Source organism: Camelina sativa, chromosome 8 (assembly GCF_030686135.1).
Source record: "Camelina sativa cultivar CO46 ecotype springtype chromosome 8, ASM3068613v1".
Lineage (NCBI taxonomy): Eukaryota > Viridiplantae > Streptophyta > Magnoliopsida > Brassicales > Brassicaceae > Camelina > Camelina sativa.
Window position 1 is genome coordinate 27,361,396 of NC_141887.1, and position 20,007 is coordinate 27,381,402.

General features: G+C 32.0%; 4 protein-coding genes across 5 annotated transcripts; 2 read left to right on the forward strand and 2 right to left on the reverse strand.

Annotated features, from left to right (window-relative positions):
- The first annotated feature begins 2,722 nt into the window (after window positions 1-2,722).
- On the forward strand, window positions 2,723-7,618 carry LOC147940531 (cytokinin riboside 5'-monophosphate phosphoribohydrolase LOG7). Its single transcript, XM_087461986.1, has 7 exons — window positions 2,723-3,088; window positions 4,494-4,591; window positions 5,053-5,083; window positions 5,413-5,512; window positions 5,623-5,693; window positions 6,934-7,077; window positions 7,166-7,618. The coding sequence occupies exons 1-7, from the start codon at window positions 2,981-2,983 to the stop codon at window positions 7,259-7,261; spliced, it is 648 nt and encodes a 215-aa protein (XP_087318112.1). The 5' UTR covers window positions 2,723-2,980; the 3' UTR covers window positions 7,262-7,618.
- A 1,494-nt stretch (window positions 7,619-9,112) lies between these two features.
- Window positions 9,113-11,213, reverse strand: LOC104708479 (HVA22-like protein j). Of its 2 annotated transcripts, none has more exons than XM_010425059.2 (6): window positions 10,960-11,213; window positions 10,760-10,858; window positions 10,596-10,652; window positions 10,453-10,516; window positions 10,173-10,358; window positions 9,113-10,096 (listed from the first exon to the last, which is right to left on the reverse strand). In XM_010425059.2, the coding sequence occupies exons 1-6, from the start codon at window positions 10,989-10,991 to the stop codon at window positions 10,040-10,042; spliced, it is 495 nt and encodes a 164-aa protein (XP_010423361.1). In that variant the 5' UTR covers window positions 10,992-11,213; the 3' UTR covers window positions 9,113-10,039. The 2 variants fall into 2 exon arrangements, 1 of the variants encoding a protein (XP_010423361.1); XR_015564783.1 differs by having other exon boundaries at window positions 9,891-10,096; window positions 10,442-10,516; window positions 10,960-11,089.
- LOC104708480 (uncharacterized) lies at window positions 9,371-9,938 on the forward strand. The gene has a single exon (XM_010425060.3). The coding sequence runs from the start codon at window positions 9,371-9,373 to the stop codon at window positions 9,848-9,850; it is 480 nt and encodes a 159-aa protein (XP_010423362.1). The 3' UTR covers window positions 9,851-9,938.
- A 3,851-nt stretch (window positions 11,214-15,064) lies between the features above and the next one.
- Window positions 15,065-15,998, reverse strand: LOC104708481 (protein GL2-INTERACTING REPRESSOR 1). Its single transcript, XM_010425061.2, has 2 exons — window positions 15,859-15,998; window positions 15,065-15,762 (listed from the first exon to the last, which is right to left on the reverse strand). The coding sequence occupies exon 2, from the start codon at window positions 15,756-15,758 to the stop codon at window positions 15,393-15,395; it is 366 nt and encodes a 121-aa protein (XP_010423363.1). The 5' UTR covers window positions 15,759-15,762; window positions 15,859-15,998; the 3' UTR covers window positions 15,065-15,392.
- Window positions 15,999-20,007: the final 4,009 nt, after the last annotated feature.

Below are 20,007 nucleotides of genomic sequence, written 5' to 3' on the forward strand. Positions count from 1 at the left end.
TCAAGATTTTGTTAAACTCTTTTAAAGTTGAGTGTTATTAGTTTGTGATTTGTAAAAAGTCATTTAAAATCTTAACAAATCTGGGTTATTGGATTAAGACTTTTATAAAGTTATTAAAAGTTTTGTGTTATTCAATTAAAACAAAAGAATCTAGGATTGTTAATGAGTTTTGTCTTTAACAAATATTTAAAAACTAAGTGATCAAAGATGCTATGAGTTTTTCTTTCTAATTTTTATATGTAACACCAACAGCTCATACAATCTTCTTGATCATCGTGATTATCTTAGCGAAAGCGACTTGTACATAAACTTATTTAAGGTCTTCAATCTTTTTTTTATTATTATTAATGGTTACATATAAATATTGATATTCATTATTTTGTGATCTAATTAAAATCCAACATAAGTTCCACAAATTATGCAAACCCCTAAGTTTAGATACTTGATGTTGACAAAAACACAAAATATAAGCTTAGATACTCGGTTTTTTCATATATTGTCTTTAATAATAAATCTATAAGAAGATACTTTACATTCTAATTATGATTTTGAGCTAGGATGACAAGGTGGAAATATACTAGGATTTGCATAGAAAACAAACTTCTATGATTTTTACCAATATTCGATTCTATATTGTTGTTGGTCAATTCCACTATTCAGTTACAAATAAATTCATAAACATTTGTCGGCCAAAAAGAAAAGTTAGGAAAGGTAACAATTTTTATTTCTCTCAGTTAAACTGTATTGTTATTTGTTAATCTATTGCATTCTAATGGTTTTGTGTTGCTTTGGTCTTCAAGTCTACGAAGCATCATACAAATTTGATGCGATGTAAAAAGGTTTAGTCAAAAGATGCGATGTAAGGATCATCCAAATTTTGTTGGATGATTACATCAGCTGACAACTGTTATATATTCAACATCTTTAAAAATAATGTATGCCAAACTAATAAGTAATTATTATATACGTTTTTCCTCTACTTATGAAACTATACTTGCTTTGGTTCATCAAAAGAAAGAGGAGGATGTTCATTAATCATTAGATTAAGATCAACTACAAGCCGTTTACTATATTCTTCAACGCTAAAAAAATATCCTCTTGCTTACAGAGATTGCTCTAAATATCAAACTAAATGGAGTTTTGTAAATATTTGTTGATTTTATTCTGTTTTCATATTACTAACACACACACATTTAAAATGTAATATACATGTGACAAAGAAATTAAAAAAGTATATAATACTAATCTAAAAAATGTGGGTGTGAAATGTGAATACGCGGAGGTATTGTTGCTTTAGAGGGTTGAAAATTGATAAAGACGTGAAGAACTAAATAAGTGATTACGAGACACCTCGCCAGACTTTGAATAATAAATACATTAATCTAACAAAAATTATAAATAGTTTCAGCAAAGAATGAATTTTGTTTTTCTTTACAAACGGCTAGTGACCAATAAATTGAAGTAAGAAACTATATACTATAGATGACCAAAAAACTATAAATGTCTTGCGACGTTTGTCTATCATTCCAAACTTTCCTAACATTTTCTTTCGCAATGCACATTTCAAAACCCCGAACGAAAGGAATACAAATCAAAACGATTTATTTTTACTTATTTGACTATCTATACCAGTATAGTTAAACATGAACCAAATCGAAACCAAATCAGATCACTGAGACAACTTACAATATCTTATACATATAATTTTCCAAACCTCGATTAGAAAACTGACCTCTTTCTTCTTCATGTGGTTGTCAAATCTACAACGTGTACGTAGATTATATTAAATGAGCAAATTGCAATATCTTAGCTGTTTTCTAAGTTATTATTAGTTGATCACTCAAAAAGTGAATACTTTCTGTGCTAGCATTGTTGTAAGTTTGTAACTAACTATACATAAGATGTTCTTTTAACTTATAGCTTTTTTTGTAACTTATAAGGGTTCACATGACATTCTATACAACATAGTGGTGAAGTGATAGTTTTGACAGCTTTCAGATGTTCATATGCATACAATGGATGAAATCAAAATATATAGTGCAAGTGTGCAACCATCGTAATTATGCGTGATACAAAGAGTTTTTATCTGTGTGTACAAATATTTTTTTTTTTAAATGTTGAATTGAAAGTCCAAATTGCTTCTTTCCGAATTTTTGTTAAAGTTCAAAATTCCTTTTAACAAAGAAAAATTAAGACATATAGCTGTTTCTACAAATGAAATAGAAGACCAGTACACGAGTGGTTCTGTACACTAAGATTTAGATATCAAAAATGGATCAGACCGATTTCATTCAGTATCCAACAAATACATAGTTTTTGGTGAGATGGACATTACTTAGTTTGAGAAAAATGAAATGTTCAAATTAAAACATGATCCACGAATCTGGTTGCATTGAACTAATCAGATACAAAATCTGAACAGATCTTCCAACCTGTGATAGATCTAATCTAATCCTTCCACACAAAAATGAATTAAATAAATGTAGAAGATCATATTATAAATCACGGCCGTATACAGACACAAAATGACTTTTCAAACATATCTATTATAAAACAATAGTACTATACTAAAATGTAAGGAAGTTGTAATAACCATACTATAATAAAAAATGGTATATACACAGTAGCTGGATAAATAAGATATAAGTATTTTTAAGCCGTGTTTTAGAGTTTCCACTGGAATATTCAAACTACAAATTAAAATAATAGTACTCCAAAAGATAGGTTTAATTCTTCGCAAGAAGTGAACACAAAATAAAATAGAAAATTAGAAACATTAGGAGAATAATATTTAATAACAGGGGAAGGGCATGGGAATCGCATTTATAGTCTCCTTCTTCTCCTCTATATATATATATAAATACTAAACACAATTCCAAAGTGTAGTCTCATTCATCATAATAATCATAGAATTTAACTTTTAAGCTAGAGAGAGAGACAAAGAAAGAGAGAGAGAGAGAGAGAAAAGAGAAAGAGAGAGATGGAAGAGACAAAATCAAGATTCAAGAGGATCTGTGTCTTCTGTGGAAGCAGTTCCGGCAAAAAACCTTCATACCAAGAAGCTGCCATCCAATTGGGTAACGAGTTGGTACGTTCTATCTTCAACTTTTTCTCTACTCACTCACACACATATATGTATATTTTATAGTTTATATGTACATTCATATCCACAACTCAACACAAAGATACACTCTTAATCATCTTCTTGTATTGTTTGTAAGTACTTAGCTTTTAAGATATCTCTCTCTTTTTCTTTTTCTTTTTCTTTTTACTATTTGTTTGCTAAAAAGACTGATTGATTTAAAACTATATGATGGTATTTAATATGAACTCAAAAGATGAAGATTTGATTTGAAATATGAACTGAGAATCTTTCTTTGAAACATTGGCTATTATGGGGTTTTGATTGTGTGTTGCAACGAACAATGATGAATCTACCAAACGTGTGGACGCTGATTTTCAATTTTTTTTTTTTGAGAAATCGAATTTGTGCTATGGTTTATTGTTGTGTTATTGGCATGAGAGAGAGATGACACAATAGTAGCTTCTACTATGCTTAGCTGTAACCCGCCTGTCACTCGAGCAGCACTCTTGCATGATCTCTTCTTTAAAGATTTTTTTATTTTTAATTTTTAGTAAGTTTTACATTATTACACACATATATCTTGTTTTTCCATTACTCTGGATCTCTGAGGTTTCCTATGATTTTTCTTAAACCTAAAACTTAAGTTTCCAAGTATAACCAATGATTTTGTTTACGGGGAAGATAAAATAATAATGACAGTTTTTTTAGTGCCTCGAGGGAGACAAGAAAAACCAAAAAATGTTCGTTAGAAGAATAATGGGTGTGAATAGTTGCAGCGGTCAGGGTGGACAAATCTGTCTGCGGACTGGACCGCTTTTTATTTACCATTCATCAAACGCAGTGCGCAGTGGTGCGATCTAAATAAAGCAAAAACAAGACCGTTGCGGACCAACTGCGGACCGCTTACATACAAATAGACTTGGTCCGCAGTGATCTGTTGTCCGCCCTATTTTTGGGGCGGACTAAACCGCTGACGGATTTGGCCGCCCTAACCGCAGTCACTATTCATACCCAATGACTTTATGTACAAAGCGTGTGTTGTGGGGTGTACTTCTTCAACAACACAAAATATTTTAAAAATTAATACTAATAATTAGAACCCCTAGTTTGTAAAACTAAATAGTAGTAGTAGTATTTGTGAGATTGATCTGTAGGTAATAATAATAGTATTAATAGGATGGTGACCATTGAGATTAGGATTGATGATGATGAGCTATTTTTTCCTTTTTTCTTAATTGAGATTTGATATTTGATGTGGTTGCTTCTTTTTGGGGACGATTGTGGGTTTGGGTTTGGGTTTGTGACACGTGTTCGTCTTCATCATGAAAACTCTGTTATCATCATAAATAATGCATATATATTATAATAATAATAATTAAAGAAACTGATGGTGGGAATGTGGTTGAAGGTGGAGAGAAGGATTGATTTGGTATACGGAGGTGGTAGCGTGGGGCTTATGGGTCTCGTCTCTCAGGCTGTTCATCATGGTGGTCGCCATGTTCTAGGGTTTGTTCTCTCTCTCTCTAGTATATGATGCATTTGCTAGTTCCAAGTAAACCATTACTCATCATTGTGTTTAAAACATTTGACCGTTGATTATGACTATCTACATGCATGATGCCTAATAACCTATTGTTTGTCGCATGGAATTTGATAATTGATTAATCTTTGGTTATTTGAAGAGATAGTTGAGTCTAATAAGAGAAGCAACATAACAACGACAAAAAAGGATCTGTGCATGTTTCCTTTGTCCAAAAAGTGTCTCTTTGCCTTTTAAATTATTTACTAAAATTAAGCTACAACTAGTTCTCTCGTATGTGTGTGTTTTGTTTGTGCTATGAGAGAATCCCGTTTCAATTATCTATACCAAAATGGTCAACTATCTTAATTAATTGTAGATGGACATCTAAACCGGTTTTTTTCGGTATGCATTGTTATTAACCGGTATATTCTTTTATTTATTGTAGGGTTATTCCAAAAACCTTGATGCCAAGAGAGGTATGTACCAAATAAAGCTCTATTGAATGAATCTCTTTTTTTTGTTGGACTTGGTATTATATATAGTATTATTGAGATAGAAATTGCCTTGTAATGATCTACATAAAATAGTGGTAGGACCAAAAAAGGAATGATTGAGACTTGGAGCGTTTTTTTGGTTTCCTTCACGATACATCTCCTTGACCAAACTAATATATTTATATGTAAAATCCACAATATAAAAAAAGACCATGCAATATATAATATATAAAATAATTTGCGGTGTTCACATTTTAGAGGTGGCAATAGTGAGAAATATCTAAAAAAAAAGTGGTGGTATCAATTTGTAGATAACCGGTGAGACCATCGGAGAAGTGAAAGCCGTAGCTGATATGCATCAAAGGAAAGCTGAAATGGCTCGTCAAGCTGACGCCTTCATTGCCCTACCTGGTATGTAGTCCAAGTTTTGTTCATTACTAATAAAAAAATCAATTCGATTATAGAATTTGTGTTAAGTCTACAATATGTTGAAATCAATTTTCTTTTTCGTAAACTGTTAGGTGGGTATGGTACGCTGGAAGAGTTGCTGGAAGTCATTACATGGGCTCAACTCGGAATCCACCGTAAGCCGGTACGTAATCAGGGAAATTAAAATTAACTTTTACGGATTATATAATACAGTAAAACCTCTATAAATTAATACTCTATAAATTAATAAACACTATAAATTAATAAATTTTGCTGGTCCCAAGTCGGACCAGTGTAAAAATTAACAATATTCGATAAGATAATAAGATAATAATTTTTTCGAAATCTCCTTATAAAATATGATCCCAATAATATCATAAATTAATAATTATGTAAATTTATATATATATATATATATATACTGATATAATAGTGTATGTTTCTCCTAAAGCTCAATTCTATAGAACAATTGTAGTGTTGTATTTTCAACCTATAATAATATTTCTAAAATATTTTATAACATGTCATACAAATAATTAAAATTTAAAGTTTTAATTTTTAGATATGCATCATTTACAATTTGATAATTTGACAGATTATTAAAATAGGAGAATTGATATTATTATTCATAGATTTGAATTTATGTGATGTGTATAAGTCAATTTGTCTATAATATTTATAATTTATTGTAAATAGTGCTTTTTAAATATTACAAGTTCAATTCCTAAACCATAAAATTTATAACATTCGAAAGTTTAATCTTATTTTGTTATAGTTGTTCCAATTCATAATTTTTTAAAAAATAAACAATTAAAAATATATCTATAAATTAATAATTATTAATTTACACTATAAAATAATAATTATTAATTTATAGATAAATTAATATCACTATAAATTAATAAAATGTCTTAGTCCCAAATTATTAATTTATAGAGGTTTTACTGTATTGTGATGATATGAGCTTTGCATTATTGTTATGAGTTACGACCGGAATATGCCTGTTGAATATTTATTCTCTTATTAAAAAACCTTCAAGAGTGTTTTTATATATAGAAATGTTCATTTTAATTTGACTGTATAAAGATACAAATGGTAGCATATGGTACGTCGTAATAATCACATGGAACAAGATTCCTCTTGAGATTCTTTATACCTCTTAACTTTTTTTTTGTACTATTCTTATTTTAAATGTTAGTTTAATTGTTCACATTCTATAAGCATGTAATATGATAATTTGCATGAATATAAAAAACGATGTGTTGTCACGACGTACGACTACATAACCCCTGATTGTGAGACCGGAAGCTTCCGATGTCGTAATCTTTTTTTTATACTAGTAGTACCATTTTTAAAAATATTTGGTGTCTAACATTATTTTTTGGTCAATAATTTAATGACAGGTGGGTCTTCTTAACGTGGATGGTTACTACAACTCGCTGTTAACGTTTATAGATAAGGCTGTGGACGAAGGATTTATATCCCCAATGGCTCGTAGAATCATCGTCTCTGCACCGAACGCTAAAGAGTTGGTTCGACAACTCGAGGTATGAATGATTTTACTACATTCTGATAGAAGTGACATCGAATTCGTGATTTGTTAGACTCATTTTAGTACACTAAAATGTTATGTAGGAATACGAACCGGAGTTCGATGAGATAACATCAAAACTGGTTTGGGATGAAGTGGACCGGCTCAGTTATGTACCGGGTTCGGAGGTTGCTACGTAAAGGATAACATTATGGGGGAGTTTATTTTTTGGTAAAAGTAAAGCAGTGTACAGCGGAAATTGAAGTTTTTTACCTTTTTAACATCCAAAGGAAAAGGTCGGAAAGAAGACAAAAAATAAAAAAAAGTATTGGGGTCGTTTTGATAACGTTATTTTGTAGGGGAGGTTAATGTGTGAAGTGGATAAACCACGTGGGTAACTGCTAACCGCGTCTGTACCAAACCCCATCATCCCCACTTGTCTTTGTACATTTTGGTTTAATGGAAAAAGAAGGATAGGGCTATGTATCTCAAGAAAATGACAAAACGATCCTTTTCTTTTGAATATTTTTTAATTCTATAATTATCTTTTTAGTTCATCTTCTGCCTAATGTGTACATTATTTGAATAATTCAATTTTTTTATTTTATTTCACTAGATAAATCGCATACGTGATACGATAATATATTTGTGGCCATTAGTAATAGTATAGAGAATATTCCGAGTTAAACGTATACGTATATACAACATAAACTAGTTGTCGGCTAAAGATGGAAATTTCATTAGCTTTCTGAGCACTTAAGTTAATCAAACAAACTATTCATAAAGTTATAATCCAAATCCAGAGACCTCACAGGCTATTTTTTTCTAATTTATTCTGCCAAGATAAAATAAATACTCTGCCTTTGCATTGCATTCTAAACTATTTGCTCAAGTGAAAGACACAATCACACAAACTAGATAAAAGTAAAACATAGACAATCACACAAACTATAGTCAAAAATACTCTGCCTCTCAGTGCATTGCCCATCTACTTATATACTACTGTTATTGATTTAATCTATAGGGCTTGAAAGTTCTACTCTCTCTGTCTGCAGCAAACAGAGTCGGGTTTTCCAACATAAAACAAATGGGCTCCTGCAATACTATCAGGCCTCACCGCCTCAGCCCACTATTAATTCAGCAAATAAGTCCATGAAGTCTTCCACTCCTACAGTCCAGTCCCACCAAAAAAACAGAGGAATCAGGTATCACAACATCACGCAAAAGGATTAGTGCACAAGTTAGCGATGTCATCTGCATCACCAAATCTCACTGCAAAAGGATTAGAGTTTCAGTTTTAAATCTACCTCTTGTCAAAGTGACAATGTAGGGCAAACAAAAGTGAAGTCCAGTGGGTAGAAAAATAGAATCACATACCTTTTTCCCCACTCATAGAGTTTCACCTGAAACCATTATAATAAGTCGATTACCAATTTTAGCTTCAGGATTGACCTTCGGTGGCTCTTTGAGTGCGTACATTAGGGGAAAAAATGGTTTAACACATGTTAAAGAAGGTTCAAGGTTGTATGGAATTGGAGTAATAAAGTATTGACTTAATTCTGCTATGGTCAAATACTCAGGTTTAAACTTAGGTTATGATACTTACTAATAAAGAGCTTCCCAATTCCTCTACAGGATTGACCTTAGCTTATGAGTTATGACACTAAGTCACTAACTAACTAGAACTATAGAAGCAGCATAAATGGTTTAACTGACACATGTTAAAGAAGGTTGACACACTAAGTACCTTGATGAACTCTTGATAAAAAATAACTGCCTCGAGGGATTATGCACCATTGGTAAAAAATTGATTTAGGTGATAGTGAGTCGGAACGGTTCCTGATATGTATGAATCAAAATATAAAAAGACTAAACTTAATTATTAGGAAAAAATAAATGATTCTTTAGGTTGGTTGGATCCGAATATATTTCCCATCTAATCTTCACATTCACATCTTTAAATCTTACTATAAAAATCTGTCCCTCTTGAATTGTTTATGTTATAAAATTGAAGAGAAACTCATATCAAAAATAGAAAAATGGACAAAAAGTAGTAAACAATGATAATTTATATTTTCATAAATTTGTCTCTCTTCCAACCAAAACAATAATTCAGAAAAAAATACAAATAAAAAGAAAGTAAACGTCTCTCTTTAATAATAAAAAATAAATAAAATACACACACAAAGATAGTGACAAATGTTCAAATCATAGACTTCAATAATTGAACTCAGAAGAAGAACAAAACCCAATCAGCCACACATATATTCACATAAACCCAAAAAGAGAAGACGAAGAAGAAGACTTTAATGGAGATTATTCCGCCGTCACAATCTCCGGTAACACCACTCCGCCGTACAAAATCCATCCCCACCATGACGACTTCGAACACTCAAGAAATCCCTTTCGACATCGCTTCAACGCCGCCGTCTTCCTTCGACTACGACCTGATCACCACAAAACCATCTTCTTTCGTGGCCTACACGTCTCTCAGAGACATCATCTCCTCTTCTTCTCCGAGTAACTCGTCGCTCGCTTTACCGATGATTTTTCACGGTAGCTGCTCTCCGGTTATTTCATCCGTCGGAGATATCTCGATTCGTAATCGTCTCGTTAAGCAAGCTGCTCTGTCTTATCTTCAACCAACGGCTTTGACTTCTTCCGACGATTCTCCTGGTTCTCAATTCTTCCGCCGCGTTTGGCTTCAAATCTCCGCCGGGTTACAGTTCTTGAAACGTGTGTTTGATTGGATTTTTCAGTCGATTCGTGTTCCTTTGATTGTCAAATAGTTTTTTTTGATTTGTGAATACATTTGGAGTTTTTCAAGAATTGAACACAAAACTGTTTGATATTACAATAAAAAAAAGTGTTACAAAATTGGTTTTGTTATTGCAATTTCGGTGAACCGTCGGTTTACAATTTGGTTATTGAGATTGTGGGATTAGAAGTAGTAGCTGCACCTTCTTCTGCTAATAGCTTTAACGGAGGAACATAAATGTTTGTTGTCTGTCTTTTGACTTTGATCCGTTATTATTCTGCAGACAAAACAAGTGAATGCAGTTTGGTAAGAGTGGTTTGTCTAATACAGCAATTCTGTTTGTTTTTTTTTACCTTATGGATGACGAATTGTTGTTGGAGATGCCTAAAGATTTGAAGAGTCCAATGGTAGCCACATTGCCATAGTTGAACGATAACTAAATGTCCTCTGATCCTTAAAATAGTGATCCCCTGATCGATGTCTGACTGATGCTTAGTCATATACGGACATACTAGTGTTTCGTAGACGTAGCTAATTCCCTGTTAGAAACCGGAGAAAAGGAGAATGAAATATTGGTTTTTGTGTGAATTAGAAAAACGAATGTTCATGAGATTTTGCTTACTTGCATTGTACCTGTGATTTTGGGTACCATAGATAGATGAGAAGAGCGATTTTGATCTCGCCGTAGAATGGTAACCTGCAAGATGAATCAGAAGGTTTTGTAACAAAGGAACAATTGATGGATGGAGGTTTGTAAATTTCTGGCTACTACTAACCATGATACAGTGATGTCTCCTATTCTTTCAAACACTGTAAGAAGACCAACCAAGATCCTGCAAACCGAATATATGATTTTTGATTAGGATTTAAGAGAATGAAATTCCTTATCCATAAGAAAAAAAAAGGAATCTTCTTTATCTAACTATTGGTAAAGAGTTACCAATATTTGCACCAGTGTCTAAGTTCGTGAATCTCAAGCTTTTTCTTTTCCACGCTTTTGTAGCATCCATATGCTGGGTACGCGTAACCCACAAGCAATCTACAAAAAAATTCCGAAAATCTAAGAGAGGGAAGACGAAAATTGCCAAAAAAAAAAATTACAAGATGAAGGAAGGAGAAGAGATAGAGAGGGTCTCTCACATTATGATTCTTGTAATGAAGTCTCCAAGCATCTTAGATCAACTAACAGAATTTAGTGTTATATAAAGTCTTGAATCAAATCCAAAACCCGGATAAACCGGTTCGTTCAGAGCATAAGAAAATAAGAAGAAGAAACCAAATTAGTTTTAGAATGAGATTCAGAAAAACTGCAAATGAGAGAGAGCGAGAGAGATGATAGTTAGATTGAAATGATTAAAGGAGATGTGGGATAAGAAGAGAAGAAGTTTGGGATTGCTTCAAAAAGAAGCTTCTTTTTTTATTTTAAAGAAAGTCTCTCTCTGTTTAGGAACGTAACGTTGCATTTCTTGGGATGCCGATTTTTTTTGTTCTTCTGCCAAAAACGTTGTAACCGTTTTGCCTCAAAAGTGTAGAAGGTTGATGAGAGAAGAACACCTTTAGTGTTTAGCAAATAGTATACTCTAATGAAATATACAATGGAGATTACAAATGTTTATATAAAGAATAAAACGATAACCTAATTAATCTACTTTCCATAAGTATATACTATCGTAATTATTAACAAATATACTCAAGAATATTATACATATCCTAAATCCTTCTATAAATAGCAACCCGAATTATCATGTTTCTTAATATATTATAGTACAGGTGAAAATAAATGAATCATTAATACAAAAAAAAAACTACAAATATATGTAGGAAAAAAAAAACTCATATAAAGTTCTCCGTACTGGATCGAGGTAAATACTCTTTTTACATGAAGCTATAGGCCCAATGAAAAGCCCAAAAATATATATACTTAGAGGTTAGAATTGGATTTGGCATTTGGAAGAACGTTTAGGCAGAGGAAGGTCTTCTGGAGTGACTTTGTTGTTGGTAAACAGCTTTCATTATTATTTATTAGCTTTGCTACATCAGAGAGCAAAAAATCACACAAGAGAGAATAACATATTAGCCTAATAAATGGCGTTTGCTTTGAAACCTCAGGTTCTGGTTATTAGAATCTCTCACTCTACTATCATAACCTGTACAACAACACCACTTCCTTTGATTCTTCGAACTACATAGAGACAAATTCGTCGACCAACTGAGTCTTTGACTAGGAAATATCCAAACAGTACTCTTTTCATATATATAAATTTATTATTAGTACTGATTACTGTTGCGAATGTTAATGTTTAACATCCAGTGCCTTAACCCTTCTCTAATCTATGTATTTCTATTCATCGCTTTGATGATTAGTGATTTTACAAGAAATTAATAACAACAATCCAAAACTTTAATTGTCTGACAGTATTGCTCCCCATATAAATTGATATGAAAGCTGCCAGTGAGACTTTAGAAGAAAATAGGAGATATATAATTAAAAACTATCGAAGCTTAAATGTGTACTGCCCTCACAATAAAGAACAGCATCATAAGATTTCAACTACTCAAGTTTAAATGCATTTGAAGACGCAATAATTAATTGATTAAGTATAAAAAAACAAATATAGAGAAATCAAAACTATGGCATACCCTCTTTAAAGCTTGGTCAAATCTTTGAAGGGTTTTTTATTTTTTAAAGAAAAGGATCATCTTAAAGTGTAATAGGATTTGAAAATCAAGCTTAGGCCTCGGGCAACAATAGCATCCGGCTAATTCAATATAAATGTGATCATAAACACTATATATATTAATAATATATTTAGATGATCACTACTTGTAATATGTCATCTCTATCCGCATATTGTATGTTTATGTTGTCGACACAAAAAAAGAAGAAGAAGAATGATTATGTTTTAATATTGCTGATATATAAGTGGATCCAGATACCTAATTTTTCGTAGATATACATACGACTGTGACTAGTCCTACTCCTAATATAACAAGATCATGGGGCACCGAATTGTGTGGGCGAAGACTTTAGTACGTGGAACTGAGTGGAGATACGTATCTAAGTAATACATTTGTAAATTATCCTATATTATATTTGTATTTGGACATATCCAAAGAGTCTGAAAACTCGAAACTAATTAATTATGGACATTTTATCCTTCAATAAAACTTATCACAAGTCAAATTACAAAGTACGGATGGATTTTTGCATGCTTTTTCGTATATGTGAACGTGCAATTGCATGCGAATTGCGATAATAGTTTTGCGTTGTGTATTTTGTTGATCTAATTCCTCTTGGTCCTCAAATATCTTAGGTGGGCCTCTTCCTTACAAATGGGCCCACACCAAATCTACTACTACTCTTGTCTCTCTCCCTCCAAAGGCCAATTTATATACTCGTCTTTACATCACACTCATGGCTACTCGTCGTCATCAATGAAATTCATACATATACTCCTCTGATATCCAGCATGAGTATGATTAGATGACTTATTTAGTAGATGGAACTAGTAGTTTTAACATGCAAGAACAGCAATCTCCTAATTCTTATCATAAGTCGTAACCACTCTTCGTTAATTAATGGATGACTCTTCAGCAACCTTAGATTCGTAGTTTTAGTCGGACCAGAGACCGAAAGGGTATAATGCGTTAACGAATAGTCTCTTCACCAGCGTTAAAGTTCTCTACAAATTAAATAACCTATCTTTACAAACGTTGCACATCAAGAAACTAAATATGTATACACTTTGGTTGATGTCTGTTTCCAATAACCAAAACGATGTTAATACCATCTAGCTGGTTTGGTTCTATGTGGGGTTATAAAATTATGACTCTATGAAGGTAGAAACGTTAATCAAAGCAAAGAACCGGCGATAATTGAGAGAAAAGGAGAGGTAGGAAGTAAGAATTGAACAAGGGAACATGGAGCTTTGAAAGATGAGATTACTAAAATTGGAAAGCGGCAACAGAAAGGTGGCATTTAGTGAATGATAAGAAGAGAAATGGAGTTCCTTCTTTTAAAGACATGGCAACTAGTGTAATGACCCCCCAAAACAAAATAAAATTTTAAAAATAAAAATAAGAAGAAGAAGAGAAAGAAAAAAAGAAAAATCGTAGCATCATCATGATGATCATGAATTCATGATAATAATAATTATATTTCTTTGTTTCTTTGAAGAGGTGAGCGAGAAAGAGAGCAATGAAGGTGGAATTAAATTCGTATTTATAATCTGACGTAACGCTCATTACAATTCTCAACTGTCTCAATTACTATTGCATTTATATTTTGGTTTTAATGATCTCTAAATCTTAACATTTTGAACAGCTGTTACCAAAAATATGTGTATATTTATATATATAAATTCAAGCACCTTCCTCTGTTTTTTATTTATTTTTAATTTTAATGCTCTGAACTACTTTCCTCTTTGATTTTTTTACCAGCTCTCATCTTTCTTCGTCGGCATTTTTTTTTTTTTTTTTATATAATGCACTCTGTTTGTAGTTTTATAAGGTGTTTCATGTTTAGAAGCACCTTATCTAACTCTGTTAGTTTTACAACTTTTATCACCTTTCTTGCAAACCAGTTTTCTAGATTTGTCTGCTTTTGTCTTAAATCAAACCATGCAATTGCTCAGGACACAATCTAGTTATGGATTCTTTTGCAGGAAAAAGTAAAAATTCAGCTTTTTGTTAGGCCTGTGATTAGCTTACAAACTCTGAAGACTTTTTGAATGAACAGAGATCTATCTCGAGTTAACATAAAACAAAAATAAACATACATTAATTTTTTTCAGAAAAAAAAAAACAAGAGAATTTGGGGAGTTTTGTGGGGTTCAAATGTTACCAAGTGGGACCAAATAAGGAGTTCTTGTCTAATCTCTAACCAATTTTTGATTTTACCATTCTTTCTATCTTCTGAACTGCTTTTTCAACAAGTACAAGGAATCTATTTAGTTTTCTCTTTACTTTTTTTTTCATTTGGTTATGGGGATCAGGATCAAGCTACATCTTTCACAAGTCATTTTTTTTTTACATCTCCCTTTCCGTGATGTGTAAGCAATCTTTCTGCTACGCTAAGAATGTCTACTTTTGTTATATAGTCAACAACAACACACACACACACCCACACACAAAACGTCTAATTCTTTTATACATACAAGAATCAGATTATCAGCATGAAACAGAGAGAGAGAGATGCTTAGCTTACTTTTAGACATATCCTACAAACAGAGTAGTAGAATTAGAATACGAAGACAACGACACATGTTTTCACTTATATATAAAAATTCTTCTTCCATTAGAGAACTCAAATGGTAGAAAAATGTTGAGAAATAAAAAAGAACAAGAAAAGTTAGTGCTATTCGCGCTCCACTCTTTCTTTGAATAGGTTAACCCTAATTTCATCTCCTACGTACCTTCTCTTCTCTGGATTTTAGAGTGGAGCGTGATTAGCACTACTCTCATAAAAACAACAGCTACATTCGCATAAAAAGAGAGGGAAAAATAAATAAAAGAAAACTTAACATTAAAAAAAAAAGAGACAGGATTTTTTTTGATTTTACTGATGATCTCTTTCAGTTCCTTCGAGTCTTGCGACCAGAGGAAGCAGCAGCGTTTGCGTTTGCGTTTGAAGCGTTTTCGTGGAGGAAATCAAGAAGAACGGTGCTTTTGCATTTAGGGCATTTAGGATCGTCTTCTGAGAGCATCACGTACATGAGACAACGAGGACATCCGACAAGAACCATCGAGGTTGTCTCTGGACTTGTAGAGTATCTCACAGACGGCTCATCCTGGTTCATCTCCGACGAGACGCATGAGCTTGGCGGTGATGTCGGTGAAGTCGTCGCAGAGCGGGTTGGAGATCGAACCATCCTCCTCTGGCTTGACGTAGGCGGCGAAAGATTCAGCTTCAGTTCCAGCTTTGGACTTCTTCGACTCATCCTTCTGTACGTGTTGAATTGAATTGGATTGGATTAGATTGGTTCAGACAAGAAGAGGATTTATAAGTGGAATTAAGTGAGTTTTGGTCGGAGAAAATACCTTGAAACCTGCGGATTGAGGAGAAGGGTTTCTGTGATCTCAAAAGACTCTGTTACTTGACTCACAAAGAAGAGTCTTCTGTCTTATTTACTGGTGGTTGGATTGCTTCAGCTTAGGCCTTTATATACAAGAAAGAACACAGAGAGAAATATTAAAGAGGTGATAGATAGATTTTTCATTAAGGCTTTAATTTAATTATGAGTGAGAAAGGACTGAGAGAGAAAGAGAGAGAGAATCATAAAGATTTTGAATTGAAGTATACTACTACTAGATGATACTATCAGATGGGTTAATTGATGATTTTAATGCCTCAAGACTCAAAGAGTATCGAATTTTAATTACTTTTCTTTTCAACTTCAAACCAGTAATTTAATTTTCTTAAATGTATTTAATAAATACACAAGAAAATCTGTAGATTTCTTGCAGGAATCCAATTCATTGCATATTAAATATAGAGGAGGAAAAGAACAAGAGATGTGTTTAATGGCTAATACACAGAAATCAAATTAAATACTCAACTGAACAACCATTATTTATTTTTATTTTCTTCATAAGAGTTAATATATGGAACCAAGAAATTAAATGGCAACCAACTTGAATTAGATGTTTATACTAGTAGTAAAAGTCGGAAAAAAAATCATAATTTCGAAGTAAAAGAAAAAATATACAGTCAAAGAAATTAAATTGAAATTGAAGAAACACAAACAAAATTAAGTGGCAAGACACCAGAATTGGTACAGAGAACCCCAAATACAAGCCAAATATATAAAAGGGTGAACCACCTCCTGGCCTTTAGTTTTATTAAAAGTTTTATGAGAGGGGGGACAAAAGTATAAATTATGCAACTTCCGAAACTACCCATCACTATTTTCTTAAATCTCATAATTGCTTTTTTTTGTTTTTCTTTTCAATTAGAGTATATGTTTTTTTGGCTTGTTGAAAGTTTGGGGACAAGGAAGAAAACTGAGGATGAGATGATGAGAGAGTTTGAGAGAGCAAAGTGATCATATAAACCCCATCATCAAGTATTTTAGAGTGGGTCCAAGGTTTGGTAGTCAAGTTTTGTAGTTGAAAATATGAATAAACAGATCTGTTGGTGGATCTTAATTAAGCTCTGATCAATTGTGTTTATCTGTTATATATCAAATCAGTTGATTGATTATAGGAGTTTTCACTTTTCACTATACAACTGCAAACCTCTATAAACCAATAGTTTGTGACAAATTCTAGAGATTTTGAATGAATATGTAAAATGCTACTGTTCTCAGTCTCTATATGATATATAGATGGTGACTGTCTTGCGCTGTTTATTTATATACAAGGAAGAATCGTACCAACAGTACCTGATCAGTCTTATACAAAACTTTGATATGGTTGCTTGTTCTATTATTCTTGATTGTTCACACAATTTTTTAAAAATCGAATATTGATAAAAGTATTTAAAAACATTATATGCTAATAAAACCAAAGTTTGTATTAGTGTTAATGACGATTCACATGATAAAATTAAATTTTACTAAATATGAAAAATAAATATAGCGATGCCAAGGTTAGTAATGGCTATACTACAAAACAACTTAGCTTCACACCCAAAGCAAAACTAGTATTTGCAGCGTGACTTAATTTCCCATGTGAAGTTATTTAATGAAATTTGGAAGAACGTTTATTATTTTACTTGTTTAATAAATAGTCTAACAAATTAGTATCTACTACTGTATTTTTTTCACAACTTTAAATAACTTAATTATAATCGTAAGAATACGGATACAATATATATACAACTGCATGCTAGTATTATGAAAGTTGACAACATTACAATTAATTCCATTTAAATAAATTTAATACCATGTTTGGCTGGATTTACAATTAATGTTAGGCCCGTATTTATCAGTATCTTAAAGTATTGTATCAATATCTTTAGATTAACTAGTTTATCATGCTTAATTAGACTAATATTATTACATCAACCATATATATTGTATCCACAACTAAAAAAAGATCAATGTAAGAATCTTAAATGAACAAAAAACATATTTATAAAATATAGTAGTCCGCGTCAATGATACTCTCTCCGTTTTATAATATATAATATATGATGTTATTTTCTATATTCAAATTCGTATAATGATAATGTTATCGAATGTGTGGGAGATGCGAGAAATAGAATATAATGTTTAGGATTTGGGTGGGACCAATTTTTTTTTCTTTTAAGTCTTATAGGCACTTAGATTAGCTTCTTCCTCGTAAATCTACTTCTTTGTTCTTTGGTCCCATTTTTTTATCTCTCTATTTTGGCCCAAAATAATCTGACTTTATGTAAATGAAAAGAAGCTTCGAATTCGTTTCGTACTTATAATAATAATATGAGTGGCTAAGTCAAACGGCTATCGTTACAACTTTAGCAGCATAACTTTTTTTAAAAGGTTAATAATAGATTAATTACATATATAATCATTGGATGTGTGAACTGCCTAGTGAATGGATGGTGTGGACTTATTTTCGTTACAGAGATTTTTGTTTTAAACAATTAGTATAAGATTCGTTGAAAGAAATTCATTATCTGCAGTTTATACATATACTCATTGTAACTCATGTTTTTGTGACACGACATTAACAATTTCAAGAAAACAAGCAAAGGGAGCATTCAATAAATTGGGTACCCTTAATTGCACCAATCAATGTGCAACTTGATATCACATGCATCAAAGATCATACTATCATTGTGAAGATCGTATCTTTCAACACAAGGACAAATAAACAATTTTCTTAACAAATTACAAATTACTTGAGTATGTATTCTCTCTACTTAGTTTTTTTTTTTCTTTTTTTATTGTTTTTTTTACAATCTATGCGATTATCTTTAGTAACAATGTCTTAACCAGTGGGGCAACGTAATTGCCTCTCATCCTATCTTTGGCGATAAAAAACTATTTAGTTGACTTGTCGAATTAATAGCATTCGTGTAAACGACGTGGGCACATTCACAAACACTAATGCTGACTTGTTTTTTGTTTTCTTTTGTTGTTTTTCTCTCTTTTGGTAAAGAGTTACCATTGCTGACTTTAGAGATTAGTTATTTAGTTATTCCTCGCTCATCGCGTCAAACAAGAAGAATAAAAAACCAACGTGATATCACCAACAAAAAAACAAAAAACAAATGTAAAGGTGATAATTCGAACCGTATTTTCATTCTTTTAAGCCCCGGTCAATATTCTTGTTAAGCGTTCATATATGTTTGCCATAAGTGATATGACCAGCACAACATACATACGACATTAATTAGTTGTATCGTTACTTTTATCGATCGGCAGCCCTAACTTGAAGCATCCAAGGTCACATTATCGTGCTTTATATAACGTAATTATCCCCTATATATTTAACCTAAATATGAAAGTCAAGATATATCTTACATATTCAACGAAACGCGAGATGTTAATAATTATATTGAATCATAATGTTGACAATTCATGCATATGGGAAGTACGTAAATAACGAGCGTGGAAGATGGGTCAGCGAGAGGAGGATCATAAAGATTGAAACGATAACAACGGATCTATTTCATGTGGTGTAAAACTCCAAAACTCTTTAATAATTAAAAGTCAAAAGATGTTATCAAGATTTAATTATGAAGATGTTATGAAGAAGATTGAGGAATTCATTTACACAATATACATATCTACTTCAGAATAAACATTTTGAGTTTTGGGTTGATCTAATACCATCTGAATAGTTATATATCCATCTAACATTTCCTCAAATTTTTGTGATGTCAATATACATATATTATATACGTAGCATTCAAGTGATGCTATTTGACAATTTATTTATAAGAATGCTATTTAAAATAAATAACTATAATGTTTGATTATCAATGACTTGGCCATTAGAATTTATATGGGGACTACTGAAATTGGAAAGACGTACTATTTACCCCTCAAAACTACCATATCGTACCGATTATCCCTGGAACTTTGACCTCCTACTAGAATCCCTTCCAGCTTATATCCTCTTTCTAATTCCCTCCGAATTAATACTTTTATGTCTATTTCCTCAATTAAATTAACCTTCTCATCTATTTCCCCATCGACCTCGATTAACACGGTTTACTGTTTTAGTTAACCGACAGACAATTCTTATTAACCAAAATAA

What these genes read in the sequence shown, in the direction of transcription:
- LOC147940531 (XM_087461986.1), top strand. Translation starts at nt 2,981, where the DNA reads ATGGAAGAGACAAAATCAAGATTCAAGAGGATCTGTGTCTTCTGTGGA. An exon ending in TCCAATTGGGTAACGAGTTG is followed by an intron (nt 3,089 to 4,493) that starts GTACGTTCTATC and finishes ATGTGGTTGAAG; the next exon opens with GTGGAGAGAAGGATTGATTT. An exon ending in CGCCTTCATTGCCCTACCTG is followed by an intron (nt 5,513 to 5,622) that starts GTATGTAGTCCA and finishes GTAAACTGTTAG; the next exon opens with GTGGGTATGGTACGCTGGAA.
- LOC104708480 (XM_010425060.3), top strand. Translation starts at nt 9,371, where the DNA reads ATGGAGATTATTCCGCCGTCACAATCTCCGGTAACACCACTCCGCCGT.
- LOC104708481 (XM_010425061.2), bottom strand. Translation starts at nt 15,758, where the DNA reads ATGAGTCGAAGAAGTCCAAAGCTGGAACTGAAGCTGAATCTTTCGCCG.
- LOC104708479 (XM_010425059.2), bottom strand. Translation starts at nt 10,991, where the DNA reads ATGCTTGGAGACTTCATTACAAGAATCATAAT. An exon ending in AGACACTGGTGCAAATATTG is followed by an intron (nt 10,653 to 10,759) that starts GTAACTCTTTAC and finishes TTCGGTTTGCAG; the next exon opens with GATCTTGGTTGGTCTTCTTA. An exon ending in GGAGACATCACTGTATCATG is followed by an intron (nt 10,517 to 10,595) that starts GTTAGTAGTAGC and finishes TTCATCTTGCAG; the next exon opens with GTTACCATTCTACGGCGAGA.